The 18,746-nt window shown below is 43.7% G+C and overlaps 2 protein-coding genes across 3 annotated transcripts in view; one reads left to right on the top strand and one right to left on the bottom strand.

Moving 5' to 3' along the window:
* Ptger3 (prostaglandin E receptor 3) overlaps positions 1 to 10,853 on the bottom strand; it is a 68,407-nt gene extending 57,554 nt beyond the window's left edge. Inside the window, exon 1 of one of the 2 annotated variants that reach the window (XM_028890370.2) lies at positions 9,847 to 10,853. In XM_028890370.2, the coding sequence (XP_028746203.1) occupies positions 9,847 to 10,665 (819 nt within the window). In that variant the 5' untranslated portion in view covers positions 10,666 to 10,853. The remainder of the gene's footprint in view (positions 1 to 9,846) is intronic. The other variant, XM_037207251.1, reaches the window with a different exon arrangement.
* A 6,898-nt stretch (positions 10,854 to 17,751) lies between these two features.
* On the top strand, positions 17,752 to 18,372 carry LOC114707612 (ubiquitin-conjugating enzyme E2 variant 2-like). The gene has a single exon (XM_037207249.1). It carries the CDS (start codon positions 17,813 to 17,815, stop codon positions 18,248 to 18,250), a length of 438 nt encoding a protein of 145 aa, XP_037063144.1. The 5' UTR covers positions 17,752 to 17,812; the 3' UTR covers positions 18,251 to 18,372.
* Positions 18,373 to 18,746: the final 374 nt, after the last annotated feature.

The raw sequence follows: 18,746 nt of genomic DNA, 5'->3' as shown, positions 1-18,746 counted from the left end.
TGAAAACCATGGGAATGGAAACTCTGAACTTGTCTTTGTGAAGGTTAAATCAGATACCATGAAGGGAAACTCTCTTAAGACTGACAGAGTCACTCACCACACAGGAGTCCATTTTTTTCCTGGCTGTGTGTCTTCACTGTCCTCTGCTACTTAATGTCCCCAGCAACACACAGCTCAAAGACATCCATACTATGTGCTAACGTTTCTGAGCATGGATTCGATGGAAGAAATGAACTCTGTCTTTTATTTTAATAAACAACCTCTAGGAGATTTCCTTTTTCTCCATTCCAAAAACAGAGGCAGGGTGCCTGGTGCTTCTCCTGACCCCTTAACACAGGTATGTCTACCCCAAATCTTCAGGAACGCTTGTTCATCAGCAGTGTGCAGAAAACGTTTTCTGCCAAGGGAGCCTACATGGCCGACAGCAGTCAAGCCTCCAGCTTCTCACTGAGCCCCGAGTTCCACATTGTCTCAAGATTCTGCTGTTTGCTAGCTAAAGCCAAATCTAGGAAGGAGACTAGAGCTCTGAAGTCAGAACATTCTTCTGTTTCCTGACATTGATCAATAGCTTAATTTAATTAGAAGTGGATGCCAGAGGAAAGGGATTCAGAATTTCCCTCCTGTCTTTTGTAAAACAAAAGCTAATGTTAAGAAATTTACTTTTGGATCCGGGTTAATCTTAGAGGAGGCCACTATCCTTAAATAATTTTAAATTATTGAATGTAGGCCTCAGCACAACCGCTAACTTAATAAGAGAATAAAGACTACAGGTTTCCTTTTGTGGAAAAATCAAGAACTTCTCTCTTTTAATGACCTCCTCCCCATGGCACTTAAGGATCAGTTTTGAGCATTTAGAGTCTTGCTGCAGACCTCTCAATATACTCTCCATTCACTTCAGGAAGATTCTCAAGCTGAACTCCTTCATCACAGCTTTGCAAAAACTCCCATAAGTCTTTGAAGATGACGCAGGGTAGTGAGACTTTTTGTCATCTCTAGCTGTTCCTTGTAAAAGAGCAAAACAGAAGAGAGAGATCTATGGTGTTTAAATGGTGCCTAAAGATGACATCGTTACTGAAATATTGTATTGCTGTGGAAAAAAAAAAAAGCCCCACTTGCAGACTGTAAATATAAACCTAGCGACTTGAAGCTGTAAGCAAAGCTGAAGTTGGCTTCTGAGAAGCAGGGCCTGAACTGGGGATTTGGACACTTGGCAGGACACCAAAGTCAGAGATACAAGAGGAAGGCTGTCTCCAGCCACTTCAGCAACTGACAACCCTGGCTGTTACCGGAGCCAAGCATGTGCCCTGGCCCCTAAGTTTGTCATTTTTGCCTAACGTGGATTTAAATAAGCTTCTGTTGTGTGACAATCCTGATTTGAATGTATGGAATATGAACTTGTGAATTGCTTCCCATTTGGAAGAAAGTGGATGATCCTGAGAGCTAGTTTAATCACAAACGCAATGAGCAGCTTCCTCCACTGAGGTCTGGCTTGCAGATGAGCTCAGTCTGGACCTTATGTGGAGGAACAAGTGTCATAGACAGGGTATGTTTTATAAGTAAACTTTGCTAGCCTATGTGTCTCTGTGGGACTGTTCTGAGTCAGGTCTCCGAAGGGGAACATCATCCCCCCCACCAAATACCCAAAGACTTTGCACCCATGAGCTAGAACTGAGAGCAGCCACTTCCCTTTCAGGGAGTGGGGAAAGCCGTTTGTGGATAGCTTACCCAGGAAGCAATGGGAATTCTTATTCCTAACTCTACAGCCACCTGCCAAGGTACCTGCCTCTTTAGTCCAACTTGACCACATTTCATAACTTGGTTTCCCCACTGCCAGCCTCCCTGTCATCAATACTGTGCTAACTGACTTGCCTCTCATCTTTTACAGAAACTCTTAAGGGGAAAGGGATTCCTCTAATTGGTTTGTCTACATCTCTCTGTCATCAGACTCAAGGGCTCTTATGTCAGCCTCTAATCCACCAGGGTCTTCTCAGTCCTCAGATCACATCACTGCCTACAAGGCTGGGTATGAAAGGTATGGGAATAAGTATACTGTCTACCAAAAGCTTCATGAAGGAAGATGATGTGCCTACTTAGCTTTACCATCATGGCTATGAAGAAGCTGGGCAGGTTGCACTTAAACACCATAGTGTCTTTGTGTGGAATACAAGATAATAATGTCCCCTAGAGCTGTGTGGCTGCCTCACCATTGCCTATATGAGGAGGCCTCCTGGCTGTGTATCACCAGAACCATCAGTGTGGGGGGATGGTAGTAAGTATTCATGAATACTTACAGAGAGACTAGATAAAAGAATGTGCAGTCCTGTCCATTACATGTAGGCTTCAGTGCTTCTCCCTCAGGAATTTGCCAGACGCCTTCTCCTTTGTGCCCAACACTGTGTCCAAAGCAGGGACACATTTGTCTGTTTAGTGCCACAGGAAGTCAGAACTGAAAAGGTTAGAATGGGCAGCGATTTTGTCTTACTGAGGAGAAGAGGGAAGAGCAGCAAGATAAAGTGACTTCCGACACATGACAAAGGAATCAGATGAGTGGCCCTACATTGGACACTGGCCTGGGGGGCTGCAGGGGAGATGAGAACTCTGTGATCTGCCAGGAGCCTAGCTCAGATAAAGTAGCAGGCAACAAGAGCTACCAGGGAATTCCATAGTCCAAGATAGTCTTTATTGTGATAACTCCCATCAAGGCATCTTGCCTTTCAAATCTCTCATTCTCAACTTGAACAATGTGCCTCTCCCCCCTCTCCCACCCCCGACCAAAAAAAAAAAAAACTTTCTATTTGTTTCTTATTTATTGATTTTGAGAGTTTTCTTGTCTTTATTTTATCTCCTTAGCTCAGGCTGGTTTGGAACTCACAGTACCATTCTTGCCTTCACCTCCCAAGTGTGAGCCAAGATATCTGCTTTAAGTTTTGATGCCTCACGCCAGTAACAGCAATATATCCTTAACTGTGAAATTTATTTAGTGTTCAGGAAGACACATAAAACATGACAATCATATGAAATCTACTTTTAAGAAACATTACAAAATAACAGAGGGTGTATTTTTAAAACTATACTTGTTTTTTTTCCATTAATAATTATTGAACACAATGGGCTTCCAACTCAAACATAACCCGTGTTTTATGACATGGCTTTTGCCTAAATTAATAACCACCTTTCTTTTTTTCTTGCAGAATTAGGTGGTGAATGGTCATGTTTCCCTTTCTGTGTCTGCTTCTATCTTTCATTCTTAGTCCTTCAGTTAACGGCCATGAAGTTTGCATTGCTGAAGCAATGTGTGAACTTTGAGTAAGTGCAGGGACCCATCCCTAAGAATCTCTCCTCCAGGTCATCATCCAGGGACTATCTGGGCACACCACAGAACATGCTATCTCCACTCTGAAAATAATATCCTGTGCTGCAAGTGCCTGGTCAGCACAAGAAACTGTAAAACTTGAGCTCCCCACACTTGGTTGGATTTAAGGCTCATGCAAACTCAGTTCTGGTTTGCGTCAATGGTGGAGGCTCAGTGTGGCCCTGCTGTCTGTGACTACCTGAAGAGATAATTCTATAGGATCCACCTTGTGAAGTCTGCAGAAGAACCTGGCCTAGACAACAACTGTAAAAAGTGAAGTCTGCTCTGTGTGTGTAAAGAATCCAGACTAGAAAAGAGCCCTACAAGGTGTGGGAGCAGAGGACACGGAAGCTCACCTCCAGCCCAGAGAGGGACTGCTGAAGCAGGGGGCTGGCTACAGATGATGAGTCTTCCTGCTGTCACAGGCGCTGGGCAGGCTCCAGAGCACAAGGCTGTGGCTACCCCTGTCCCACAAGAGAGGGGAGTGGAATCTAGCAAGCTTTAAAGAAAGGCAGCCCCTGACAGCTGTCCAAGGATGAGAGTATTAAAGTGGCTAGCAGCCCTGGATGTGGTGAGAGGAAAGGGACGATGAATTATAAATGCAACATGTGTACATATAATTTGGTGCTTTTCTTACTTTTGTCTCTTTTTGGAAATGGTAGATTTTTCACCATGTTTTCTGTTTTGTTTTGAGCTGTAAAACATGACTTCCATCTTTTCAGTTTTGTAATAATGATGATGATGATGATGATGATGATGTCCTAGAAGGCAGATTAAAGTGAATACTGCCATTCACAAGGCATTGTGGTGATATTCCTTTATGGAGGAAAGCCACCAGCTTGCCAAGCTCAGAAGTAAAGCATCAAGCACTGTATGCCTGTTACTTTCACATGCACCTGCCTAGCTTTTCATTAGGACCCTGTGAGATGGGCTGGCATTTTTTAATCACTGTTTCATGGTAAAAAAGAAAATAGTCTCACAGGTAGGTGTCAATCACTTGCCTGAAGGGGGCAGAGGATGGAGCATGAAACCAAGATAAGGGAGAGCTCTTTTGACAGTGGGCCTCTCACTGGCTGGCTTAGCAGCCCAAGAGGGGCTGTGGAGTTGAGGGGTGAGTGACAAGTGCAAGAACAGAGAGGACAGGGTTCTGTGGGAAGACAACAGCAGGTCTGGGTCACAGTAAGTTTTCAAGCTGTCCTGCTACCCCGATGTTCTCCTCACCGAAGAAGCCGCCGCATGCTGTCCATCTGCCACATCTTCAAAGAATGAATGACTGTATTTATCTGCATTATTGTGGTACACCTAGGCAGAGAACTCAGGAAAACCACTTCCCATCTTTATCTATGGAAGTTGTCATCTCTGGGAGAAAGTGAGAGTTTAAGAGTTGTGGCTGGTGGGAGGTAAGTCTAATCTGCCCTCTTACCTCCATGATGAGGGAGGAGGAAGCTTCCAACACACTGCAGCTATGGGCCTCAGGGCCAAGATGGAGACATAGCAGAACCTTGCATGGTTAAAGACACTATACCTGCTGAGAGTCTGGGTGGCTTCCTACTGCCCTGGAGGACAGTGTAAGGGCCAAGAAGGGAAGCTCTGCCCTGGATGATTCCACAACACCCTGCAGTACTGAAGGGCAGTTACAGGCTGTTATAAATGTTTGTGATACATGTTCCCAAGTATTAGTCCGGTGTGGGTGACTTTTGCTGCTTTTCAAAATGAGAAAGGCCGGTGGCTCACAGTTCTGTTATTCTGTAGACAAGCTGACTCCCTTCAAATGCTCAAGAAGTGCTGAATTATTTGCATTCTCACAGACCCCAAATTTAAATGTCTACATCTTTTAGTTATGATTTATCTCATTAATCTTTAGGTTATATTGACTTTCAGCTGTATCAGTCAGTAACTCCACTCCCACCTACATACTCAGCCCCATCAGTACACAGCATGGACCAAACTGTCCCTTGTCCAAATTGCAGGCTTGAATGCACTGAATGGTGATGTCAGGTGATATCCAATGACACTATCCCAGTAGAAGTACCACCTCTGTGCACTGCAGATCAGAAGGCACAAGGCTTCCCATGCTGTGATTAAAGCTAGAATTCCCAGCCTTTAGGCAAAGTAAGTAGCAAGCAAACCACAACCAAAACTGAAAGTAAAGTCAGACGTGGGTGTCCTGGGTCACAACTCTGGTTCTAATTCCATGGAAGATTGAATTTTGGTGTTGTGGGTGCTGGTGACAGTCTTAGAGGACTCAGGTAAATGAGAGGCTGCTCGTAAAGCACTGCAACAACACAGGATTCCACCCAGATAGCAGACTCTTCCTTCCTTTTCGATAACCAGCGTCCCTAACAACAAACTGACCTCAAAATAAAGTAGCAGCCAGCCTCACCATTTCCCAGCCCGCATACACCAGAGTCCTCCTAATGATTGTTTTCTCAATCTCTATACAGAGGGTTCTGCTGCCTGCCACCCAAAGAGAAGTCTTCATTCTGCCATTTGGGGACAAATTAGTACGTTTGGCTCTATGGAGATTTCACATGCATCTCTGTGATTCACTGTTCACACTGTCCTCACTGGCTGTGCTTCTGGACACACTAAAGTCAGTCACGAGGTTAAGCCATGCCATGGGACCTCTTTCAGGAGGGAATTCCTCTGAGAGTCAAAGGCATGAGTTCCAGCCTATCTTGCATTGTGTTTTTTTTTTAATTGTTTCACACATAAGTGTGGAAGTTCTACTGTTCTGAATAAAAACAAAAAACAACTTCTTATGTGTATGGGTATTCTGTCTGTAAACATACACACACACACATACACACACACACACACCTGTGTAGCATGTGCATGCCTGCGTCATATATCAGAAGCACTGAACGATCACAGACACTGAGTGCTGTGGTAGCACCAGTGCTGCGAGCAGCTATGCTCCTGCTGACCACCTCTAGTCTTTGACTCATTTTCTATAAGTTATTTAGAGTTGATTTAGTGCATGGCCTCAGTTCTAACAGTGCTCAGAATAAGAAAGAGGACGGAGGAAAGGAAACATATTTGGTGTATTGTGTTCCAAATATTGTGTACTCTATATTTCTGGGTCAGAGCAGACACTAGATACAGGCTAAAATGGTGCACTCACCTTTAATCTAGCATTCGAGATAGAATCCTCTGGTCTCTGTGAGTTCAAGCACATTGACAGCAGCATGGTGAACACGCTTAATCCCAGCCACCTCTTTGACTCAGGTTATTGCGTGATAGAAGATCTGGTTTAGCAGCTTTGAGAGTATTATAGTGCATGAGGACCCTCCAGTTCTGAGCAAGACCAGCTGAGCTCGAGGTGAGATAGCTGTGGCTGTCTTCTGATTACAGCATGGACCGATAACTCGCTCGGTTTGATTTTAAAAGAACTTTTAAGATTCACGCTACACAATATATTATATTGAAGTAAACTCTAAAATGTAATGAATTCTGAATACTCTTGCTTCATAAAACAAGTTATAGCCAAATCTTCCTAAGGTGCATATCTGAATTTTAATTTCTCCTTGAGCACCATCCAAACATGGCAGGAGCTACAGTTAGAGATAATTAGGGGTTGGGGCAAAATATTTTACATGCTGTAGAATCACATTGCCCCCTAAAATAATCTACCAAGTCTATCTATCTCATGTGTCTTATTAAAGCAAATGCCACTTAAAATATATTTCCACTGAAGTATCCCTATGAGGATGTGTGGGCACTGAGCAGGGATGTGGCTATCTCAGGAATGAGGACAAATTCTTCCAGGCTCTTGTGTCGAGTCCCAAGGCTGAGGATGAGCAGTGGCCTGCCCATCAGACCTCACCCTTCATAGTATCCATAGCTTCAGATTTATTGTTCTTTAGTGGCTATAGTATCAGTCACATCTCTTTGGGGGTACCAGGCTACACAAATACAAAGTGTCTTCCTGGCCTTGTCTAAACAGCATCCTAAGGGTTCCTGTGTCTAGGAATCTGATGATTATGTCAAATCACTGGACTATTTGGTGGGCCTGGAGAGATTTAAAAAAAAAAAAACCATAAGTCAGTAGGTTGTGGAGTCAACTGGCTGATGTCAATGAAATGGCAATTTGATATCTAATAACACAGACTAAACACAGACCAGTTACCCAGCAGGCCACTTCTTACTGATCTCATCATCTTGACAGCTTCACATCTTGTAATCTGCAAGGCTTCTAGGAGAGAGAAGCTCTATAACACACACACACACACACACAGTACATGTGTGATGGTAAGGAACAGAAGCTGTAATTTATTCTATGGGGAGAAACAGGGTGTTCTTTTTTTTTTTTTTTTTTTTTTTTTTACAGATGTTGGTTCTACTACATTTTGTAACAGTAATAATTATTATAAGAGAAACTTTGAAACAAGGTAAATTTACAGCCAAGCAGAATATGGGTAACTAGGTCAGTATCCTATGCCCAACTTCTCCAAAGACAGTAGGAAATCTCCACTGTACTCCTAGTTAGAAAATATGCAGACAATTTCTCATGTTGACATTTACAGGTGAAAACATAATTCATGGGGTTCTTGTAACCTTCTAACCTGCCAAAAAAATTCTGTTTACACCATAGCTCTTTCTGACAATGTGTTGATATGTATTTTGATGGTACACCAAAGAAATTGAAACCGATTTTTTAATGTGCCTATTCTGGGGCTGGGAGGATGATTCTATGGGTAAAGTACTAGTCACAGTATGGGGACCAGAGTTTGGATCACCAGCATCCAGACAATGTGTTGGGCAGGTGTGGTGGCCATGGTAACCCAAGTGCATGGGAAGCAGAGAAGGGGATCCCTGGAGCAAGCCAGCAAGCTTAACTAATGGAATAAGAGAGCTCTGAGTTCTAGTAGAAGACCTTGCCTCATACATAAGGTGAAACAAGACCAAAGAAGACATCAGTCTATAGTCTCCACATGCAAAGGCACCCAACAGTGCATGTGTACACCACCACATGTGTGCTCTCACTCACATACACGTGAAAAATAGCACACATACACATGCAGAAATAAACAAAATTACGTATTTTGAAACTGAATTTCCCCTCTGGTACGATCTCATGTTGAATTCACTTTAATCATGTTGAGAAATGAACTTATAAAGTGTTAGTTAAATGCAGCAAATTAGAATCATCCAGTGGTCAGTCATCCCATTCTTGTGTTTTAAGGGCATCTCTCTATGCTCTGGACCATAGGGCAGCGGGATTCCTGATTCCTGACCATTGTGATAGGTTGGGAAACTGTTTGCCTTTAAAGCCATGCTAGTTCAGTGAAGTGTTTATTCTGAGAGCTTCATTTCCCTCTTCTTGGCCACCTACACCTCATTCCTCAACCAAGGCAGTAAATGTCTAAAATTGGTGCTGGTTCTGGTAAACATGATGATGACATCAGCCTGTGTTCCAGCTCCTAGAGAACACTGACCACTCCGTCACTTGTGGCCAGTTAGGTCCCAGCAGCACTGTCTTGTCTGCACAGCCCCAGGACAGTCACCATGGGGTTCTCAAAGGCTTGCTTTGTCATGATCACGGATGAGGAGAGGGTGGAGGAAAAGAAGAACCACACAACTGTTTCAAGGGAAAGCTAACCTCAGGTCACACAGCAATATGATGTTCCTGACTTCACTGAACTGTACATATTAAATGGTTGACATGCTAAAATTTGTTAAAAGCTGTGCGTATGTGTGTATAATGGGCGGCAACTGCCCACACCGTGGGGCTGCTGCTCTGAACATCTATTAAGCCAAGCTGCCTGCATCCTAAGTAAGCATCCATTTTTCGAAAATTAGCAAACCGCATTTAACCACAGAAGTTTCTAGCTACAAGTGCCACAGAAGAAAACCTCAAAAACACCATGTGAGAGTAGGGGATAGGGATCATGCGGAAGCTCTGCTTCCTCTGGGTAGTTCTTTGATGGATGGTGTGGGGAGCCAGGGACTGGGGTAGCCTTACCTCCTGCCTCCAGAATCGCATGGACTTGCCCTTATGGAGGGCAACAAGACCCCAGTGATCGCTCGCCAAAGGGTGGTGCTGTTACTATGGAGGGTGTCACTGGGCTGAGACTTCCACTGCAGTGTGCACATTATCTACTAGCTTTCCAGGGGCTGAGGCAACTGTGCCTTCCTGCTCTTCCCTCAGACAGTAGCTAGCTGAGAACCTTTAGCCTCTGAGCAGGGCAACAAGGTGTCAAGGTTAGCTGTGGAGTGAAGCCACTGCAGGGTGGCTGAAGCCTTAAGAGCTGGGATCTGTCAGGCTCTTGGGTACCGAACTTTCGCCCCCAGGCTGTCCACACTTTCACCTGCACCTGGCAGGCCCTGTCAGGCTGGTTCTTGCAAGATCCACAAGCGGCTGAGAAGTTCAGCTGGAGGCTGCAACCCGAAGCTGCAGGAGCAGCGGCCTGCTGAGCACTCGGGTGCCAGACACTTCCAAAAAGTTTCCATTTATCGCTAGCTACAAATGCCCCACCCTCACAATTACTTACCAATAGCGGAGACCAGCAGACAGACAGCACACACATGATCCCCATGAGTTGGATGGCTGTCTCGGTGGTGATCCGACCCCACTGGGCGCTAGACTGAGAGGCGGCGGCCTTGGCGCGGCAGCGGGACACTAGGGCTTTGATGGTAGCCAGGTTGCAAGCAAAGGTGACCACCAGAGCCAGCAACCCCAGGCAGGCGAAGGCGGAGGCAAAAGCCACGCTGCCCGGCTCTCGCGCAGGGTCGGTCTCGTTGCCCGCGGGCCCGGTGCTGATGAAGCACCACGTGCCGGGCCACTGCACGCTGTAGCGGCCCACCCCCAGCACCGGCAGCAGTGCGAAGGCAAGCACTGCCAGCCACACGCCTAGCAGCACAGCGCGCGTGGCGCGAGTCTTCATGTGGCTAGCATACCAGTGAGGCGCGCGAATGGCCAGCGCGCGCTCCACGGCCATGGCACTGGCCACCAGGAGCGAGGACAGACCGAACACCGTCATGGCCAGTCCGAAGAAGGTGCATAGGCGCCCCGATGGGTCGAGCTGCTCCCAGCGCCGCTGAGACAGGTACACGAGGATGACCACCGGGCTGGTCAAGAGCTGCCCCACCAAGTCAGTAAGGGCCAGCCAGCCAATGCACAGCAAGAAAGACTTCTTGCGCTTGCTCTCACGGCGCCGGTAGCTGCGCGATACAAGCAGCATGGCCAGCGCGTTGCCCACGAAGCCGGTAACCATCATGGTGATGGGGAAGGCCACGGACACCGAGCCGCAGTCCTCCGCTGCGCTCGACAGGTTGCTGCGCGCTTCAGCGGAGCGCCCCGGCGCCCACATGCCGGCCAGAGTGGCAGTGCCGCGGAAAGGCGCGCGGGGCGGAGGCCTTCCGACTCAGGTGTTGGGCAGCTTCGTGCGCGGAAGGATGGCGCGGGTCTGGGTTCTGCTCTCCATCGCCCGCCGCCGCTGCCCGCGCCAGGCTGCGGGGTCCCGGCAGGCGCCGCCCGACGCCGCGCGAGGCTCCTCCCGCAGCTGGGAGCCCGAGGGGCGGTGCCGGGCGTGGGAAGGCTAAGGGCGGGGTCGGCCGGGATCACCTGGTGCAGCGCCCCCCTCGGCCCGCACTCACTAACTCTGGGGCACTTCCCGCGTCGGACTCTGTAAAGTGCTCGACGGATTCCATGTGTGACAACTAGGAAAAGTAAAGGCGAAATTGCACATATTATTATCTGCGTGAATCACAATGCTGATTTCTGATCATGTTTGGCTGCCATTGAATTTTTTTTTTTGTATTTGTTTTATTTAGGAAAAAGATATAATACTTACAATGAGACCCACAGCTGGGAAAGAATAAGGATGAGCTTGTATTTTAAATCTTCTTCAAATTATTTCCTTCTTTACTTTGAACTAATTCCAAATTCATATTGGGAAAGTGTATTTCTAGGATAATGTCAGTTTAAAAGTTTAACAACAGTTGACATTCATTCTAGGATGTAAAAGCAAGCAAGTACATGGATGAGAGTACATACTAAATTCACGTTTTAGCAATGAGAGAAATTCTAGTATAAAAATTTTAAGAGCATTTCAGAATTCATTCATCAAAGAAAATAATGCCACCCTATAGTTGTATCAAAATTTTCTATTCATGGATAATTGATATATTATAAATTAAATTCTATTATTAATTTATAATATTTACTATCTATAATATTTATATCAACATCTCCCTCTCTATACCCCACCCCACTCTGTGTTTGTGTGTGTGTGTGTGTTGGGAATCCCGACTCAGGTCTTCATGTTTGCATGGTAGCCCTCAATTCACTGAGCCATTTTCCCAGACCCTAAAGCTTACAGTGAGAATATGTGTTGGCCAAGGTGATTAGTCTCTTCCTCACCTTAACTGAGTTTCAGTAACCCTTTCCTGTTACAGAATTTTTCCATCCCTAGTTATCTACTTTTTAGCTGTTCACCTTGCAAATAAGAAACTTTGAGGCTGGAATGGTTGGTTTCCTGTTGGCAGTTTTTTCTAGCTCCAAGACTTGGTCTGAAACAACACTCCCCTCTAGTGACTAAAAGGCTAACATGCACTATCTCGTACTAAACAGAATTTCTCTTTTAAAAATTTTAACCTTGTGTGGGTATGTGTGTGAATGTGTTCATGTGTGTGTGGATGCCCATGATTGTGGAGGCTTAGGGACAATCTGGGGTATCATCCCTAGGAATGCTGTTCACTTCCTTTGAAACTGGGTCTCTCATTGCCTGGAGCTCACCAATTGGGCTAGAATGACTAGTCAGTGAGCCTCAGGGATTCTTGTCTCCCATCCCCCAATGCTGGGATTATAACCCTACACCACTAGACAGAGCATTTCCACATGGGCTTTGGGGATTGAGTTCAGCCCTGTACTTGAAAGAAAACCATCCCCCTTTCCTCATTAAAGACAGTTTCCCAATGGTCACTCTCTGCTTTGCTTAGGGAATATGATTTCTTTCTTAGAAATACAGTCATTAGTAACAATAATCACTGCCCCCTACTTGAGTTCACAAACTTGCATCTCTGATTAGCTAATAAACCAGTAGAAACTGAAATTAAAGGGCCATGTCAAGTTTCAAAAAGTTTAAAGCTTATATTCACCTACCTTCATATTTTAAATTCTGCTCTAAAATATTTTAATATACAACTAATTTATCTCACTTGTAATGTGGTTTTCAATTCACCACATTTATTTCTATTTCTTTCTTTTCTTTCTTTCTTTTTTTTTTTTTTTTTTTTTTTTTTTTTTTTTGGTTTTTCGAGACAGGGTTTCTCTGTGTAGCTTTGGAGCCTGTCCTGGAACTCACTCTGTAGCACAGGCTGGCTTTGAACTCACAGAGATCCACCTGCCTGCTTCTGCCTCCCGAGTGCTGGGATTAAAGGCGTGCGCCACCACTGCCCGGCTCAATTCACCACATTTCAATATTTAGCTAATGCATAGGAATTTATTTCACTGTGTTGAACTTCCGCAGGGACTCTAGTCTCAGAACTAGACCCATTGTTGCCTTGTGAAGAACCTGCAATTAGTTGTGAAGTGTGTTTTTCATTCTTCACCCATTTGCTGAGCACTCACTGGGCACCTCGTCTGTTAGACATTGTCTTAGCCTTAGAGATACCAATTAACACATTGAAGTCTCTACAGTTATTGAATTTAATATTAAACCTTTGATTTTCAAAAGCCCCATAGAGGGAAGGATACAGATCCCAGAGGCTTTGTCTTTGTAGAATGATTTGCTTTGGAGGTGGCATCCTATAACTTAGTGAAAATTATACACTGTGGTGACTCTGGATTGCATTCCCCCCACCTGACACTTGACTGTCCCACTAGACAATTCCTGTCCTGAGGGTCACACCTGTTGCTATTTCTTTCCCTCTCTCAGGCCTGCTTTTATGGCTGTGTTCACTGTACATGGACTTCCTCTGTGCTTCTGTAATTTGCTGGTCAGTGATGGGGATCACACTCCCTGGTTCTGATTCTAAGGGTACTTCTTTCAAGCTCCTGCTGTGTCCTGAATTGCCCATGGTGGGTAGGCACTCCTTTAGAAGCATTCATGCTATAGACATATTCAACAATTTAACCATTTTGGAACTGACTTCTATCTGCTCAGTACTTGTGTTTCTTCTTCACAGGATCTCTGCTCCTTGGGCAAAGTTCAGCTGTGAAACGTGGATCAGGGTTGATTCTTTTGCACCTCTACTGTGGGCCCATTTGTGAGAATCTCTTGTTGACCTGTGACTTTCCACACTTGACTTCAATCACTGGCACTTTTCATCTGTAACTCTGTGCCTTCCTCATCCCTGCTTTTTAGTGTTTTTCTGAAGGTTGAGTAGTAGCCTCATTCCAATAACAGCTCTCAGTTCCAGGTTTCCCTTTTTCTTTTAAAATTAACCCCTTTGGTTTCTTCATGCTTTTTAATGTTTTCTACTGAGATTAATACTTTAACAAAATTTAAATGTTTTTGGTATTTAAAGACTAACATTTATTGGCAGTGTGATATCGGCATACATAGGCATTGCTGTTTTTAAAGTGTCCTTTTGAAAATTCAAGCATCAAAATTTCTTGTGATGGTTTTAGAAGTAGAGCTTGTATGTATATCCTTCAACCTCTTCTATTCTATCACAGGTACATGGAAAGAACTAAGATTAATACAAAAGTCAATGAAAGAGAATGTTCTAGAATTATACATATGAAGTAGATATGTATGAACTATTTATTAATATACACACACCACAGTACATATTTGCAAATTCAATTGTTTTTGTCACAGATGCTAAAAAGAAGAGTCTCCAACAAATGCTGTTATGAAGCTGATTATGGTGCTACATAATTGTAATCTTAGCACTTGTGAGGCTGAGATAGGAAAATTTCCTTGAGTTTGAGGACCCTTGTGAAGGCCACATGACAGATCATGTCTGAAATAAACATGACCCTCACCACACATAGAGTGAATAAAGATTTAGATGTATGTTTGAACTATAAATCTAGACTAAAATAGAACATTTTTCTCTGACTCTACTAGGAATATCACTGCAGCATATTTTGTTTAGTAACATGATCACCATTTTTGGTCAACACACATGGAAATCTTTCATCCTTCTTGAATGCTAGTAATCTAATCAGTTATTTCTGAATGTTTGGATTGTTTGGTAGTTTATCTTTACTGCCAATTGGCTGTATTTAGTTGCCTAGGAGAAACACCTTTGGTCTGTAGGGTGTTTCCAGAGAATTAACTAGGGAAGGAACACAGACTCTGAGTGTGGGCAGCTCCACCTACTGGGCTTAGGACCCTGACAGAAAAGGGAAAGGAGGGAGCCAGGAGATCACCAGCATAGTCTGTTTCCTGACTGTGGATCCAATGTGACCAACTGCCTTGCACATCTGCCATGATGACTGCATTGCACAATGGGCTGTTTCCTCACCCCACCCCAAACTGTAAAACAAAGTAAACACTTGAGTTGCTTTTGTCAAGTAATTTGTTATAACAATGAAAAGTAACTGATACAGAAAATTGGTACTGAGAAGTGGGGACATTACCATGACTATCTACAGGCCCAAAGCTGTTGTGTGCTGGGGTGGCAGAACTGGAGGGTGGGTCTGTCCAATCCTGTTGGAGGCCAGATAAGACAAATCCCTCAGATTCTAGATGCTAAGATTTGCTGTTTACCCTGCTGGGTTTTGGTCCCACTTTTTCCCAGTTTTCCCATGATATGTCCCATTCCTCCCTTTTAGAATATGAATGTTTATTCTGTGCTGAATATTAGAAATATTACACTTACATTTTGATTTTTGTAGGGTATGGTGATTTGAATAGGAATGGCTCTAATAGACTCATGTTTGAATGTTTGGTCCATAGGAAGCAGCCCTATTAGGAGGTGTGGCCTTGTTGGAGGAAATGTGTTACTGTGGGGCCAAGCTTTGAGGTCCGAGATACTCAAGCTAGGCCTAGTGTCACTTTCACCTCTGCTGCCTGTGGATCAAGATATAAAACTCATAGTTCCTTCTCCAGAACCATGTCTGCCTACATGCTGCCATGATGATAATGGACTAGACCTCTGAAACTGTAGGTAAGCCCCAATTAAATGTTTACCTTTATAAGTGTTTAGATGAATTTCTAAATGGTCTTATTAAATAAATAAATGAATAAATAAATAAATAAATAATAAATAAATAAAAACATGGAGCCAGAAATAGGGGTGAAAACCTGAGAGATCAGGGAAATAGGAATAGCCACAGCTAACCTCACCTCACCAACTCCACAGCTTTCAAAAGCAATTTACTTCCTGTCTACCCATGTCTATATGCCTTGTTGTTCTGCCATCTGACTTGCTCTCTCTGTCCAGCTACATCACTTCCTCTTGCTGCCCTGCTCTGTCACTTCCTGTCTGTCTGTACAGACCTACAGACCTCCATGGTTAACTAGTGTTGGAATTTAAGGTGTGTGCCACCACACCTGGCTCTGTTCCCAGTGTGGCCTTGAACTCACAGAGATCCAGAAAGATCCCTGCCTGCCAAGTGATAGGATTAAAGGTGTATGCTAACATTGCTTGACTTCTATATAGTAGGTGGCTTTTTTCTCTGATCTCCAGGCAAGTTTTATTGGGAGACACAGTATATAGGGGGACACAATACATCACCACAAAGAGTTGCTGTAGTCATAGTATCTCTTCGCAGCAACAGAAACTCTAAGACATAGCAGATCACAGTCAAGACATTGTATTGAATCTCAGAGCAGACAGAAAGAACATCGGAACAACCCAACAACAGTTGAGACTGGGGACTTTTAAAAACTAAATGCACTTTACATTATGAGATGAACATGAGGAGACAGGGGGTGTTTTATGTATTTGGATGTCAAGATGACAAGGGGTGGACTCGTTATGGTTAATCTTGTCAACTTGACTTCATGTAGAATCACCTAGGAAAAGTACCTCTGGGTGTGTCTATGGGGGTGCTTCCAGAGAAGTATGGGCAAAGAAACCCCATGATGAGTGTTGGCAGTATTGTTTCATGGGCCAGGGGTCTGGAGTAAGAGAAAAGAAAGCCAGCTGAGCATCAGCATTCATCTCTCTGGCTGCAATGTGACCAGATACCTTAAGTCCTGTTGCCTTAACTTCCATGATACTGTATCCCCTCAAACTGTCAGCCAAAACAAACCCTTCCTTCCTTAAGTTCCTTTTGTTAATTGTTTTGTAACAGCAATGAGAAAAACAATAAAGGTTATTTCTTCATTTTGCTAAGGAAAACAATGTTTCAGCAATACACACTGGTGTATTCGTGGGATTGTCTCATGTGGTCAACTTCCACTAGTGAGTAGGCTGCTCTGGGCTAATGTCTCCTAGATTAGTCTTTACAGCATCTGCTTTGCCTTTAACACTGACAGTGCTCAAATAGACCTTTAAGATTCTTTTGCAGTCCTGTGTTTGAGATGTCCCTGTTTCAGTGAATGTTAATAACCATATATCCAGTGGTCATTCTTTACTCTTCCATCATCCAGTAATATTAATTCTAAGTTCAAAACAGATCTCACACACATTCACTTGTCTCAATCTCTTTAGCCACCACCCTGGTTTAAATAATTTCAGAATCTTATTGTTTTAAAAATTGTCTTGATTTTATTAAAACCATTTAAACAAATTAAGCAAACCTAAAGGGAATTTAAATTTTTCAACCTGTATTTCACTTCCAAATTAACATGAAGAGATTGGGTCATTTCCTTTTCATTATGAAGATATTTCTCCTTTAAAATGGGCGGTGGTGGCGCATGCCTTTAATCCCAGCACTCGGGAGGCAGAGCCAGGTGGATCTCTGTGAGTTCGAGGCCAGCCTGGGCTATCAAGTGAGTTCCAGGAAAGGCATAAAGCTACAAAGAGAAACCCTGTCTTGAAAAACAAACAAACAAAAAATTATGCTTCTGCTTTTCTAGTGTTGAAAACACTAACTTTAATCTGTGAAGTATACTTTATGGTGGCTTTGAGCTAAAAGAGGTTTTCCTTTGCTCCCTGAGGAATTCCTCATGGGACTGTCACTGTCCTTATCTGTAGAAATTCTGCAATAGAGAAATGCCTGTTTCTCATCTACCTGCCCTGCTCTTCACCTTTTCCTTTGTGATTTTGAGGATTCCTATGTAAGGTGATGCCTGAATTTTTATATGAAACTTACTTTTGATTTTTTCTCCAATATTCACGTCTTAATCCCCAAGTATTAGGAATGAACTTGGAGCCTCAAATCTCAAACATCAGGCAAGTGGTCTGTTGCTGAGCTATCTGTATCCCTAAGCTCTCCAGGCAGGCTTTGAATTTCCAAGTGTCTTGCCTTAGTATCCTGTAGTGGTATTTGCTATGCCCATGACTTTAGGCTATACAACCTAAAGGAGGCTGTGCTTCCTGCCGTTGCATGTGACCTCTTATAAGGATTGGAGAATGGCTGCATACGGCGGCTGTGTCTGGTAGCAGGAGAAGATGGCGGTTTCCACAGGAGTTAAAGTTCCTCAGAATTTTCGCTTGTTGGAAGAACTTGAAGAAGGACAGAAAGGAGTAGGTGATGGTACGGTTAGCTGGGGCCTTGAAGATGATGAAAACATGACACTTACAAGGTGGACAGGCATGATTATTGGGCCACCAAGGACAAACTATGAAAACAGAATATATAGCCTGAAAGTAGAATGTGGATCTAAATACTCAGAAGCTCCTCCATCAGTTAGATTTGTAACAAAAATTAATATGAATGGAATCAATAATTCTAGTGGAATGGTGGATGCACGAAGCATACCAGTTTTAGCAAAATGGCAAAATTCCTATAGCATTAAAGTTGTACTCCAAGAGCTAAGATGTCTAATGATGTCCAAAGAAAATATGAAGCTTCTACAGCCACCGGAAGGACAGACGTACAACAACTGATTTTAGTGGATCTCAAACTTGTCTTAAATCAACAACCTTCTACTCATGTTAATGTCTTGATTAAATATCACCATGCAAAATACCCACACATTAAGTAAAAGAATTCCAGCTGGTAAACATGACCTGGACAGTTGTAAGAATATATTTAATATATGTACACCTATTATGTTTTCAGGTAACAAGAGAAGTGCAGCACAATTTTTCTTTCTCTTCTTAAAGCACTGTCATTTAAACATGAGCCTGAAGTATTCAAAATGAATTCAGGTTTTCAAGACAAAAGCATGACAAAGGAGTGTCAGATGGCAGTGAAACCTTTGTCTCAAGAAGGAGGAACAGAACTGGCATGCTTTATCCATCGTCCTTAGACCACAGTGAACTGTTTAAAGTAGCAGGTATAATGAGTAGTCACAATTGTGTTCACTCTTGAAGCGGTGCGGGTGTGGGTGCTGACTGCTATAGCATCAAAAATAGCTTCAGGATTGTTTTGATACCTATA

This window comes from Peromyscus leucopus, chromosome 6, assembly GCF_004664715.2.
Source record: "Peromyscus leucopus breed LL Stock chromosome 6, UCI_PerLeu_2.1, whole genome shotgun sequence".
NCBI lineage: Eukaryota > Metazoa > Chordata > Mammalia > Rodentia > Cricetidae > Peromyscus > Peromyscus leucopus.
This window is presented reverse-complemented; position numbering and strand designations above follow the sequence as displayed.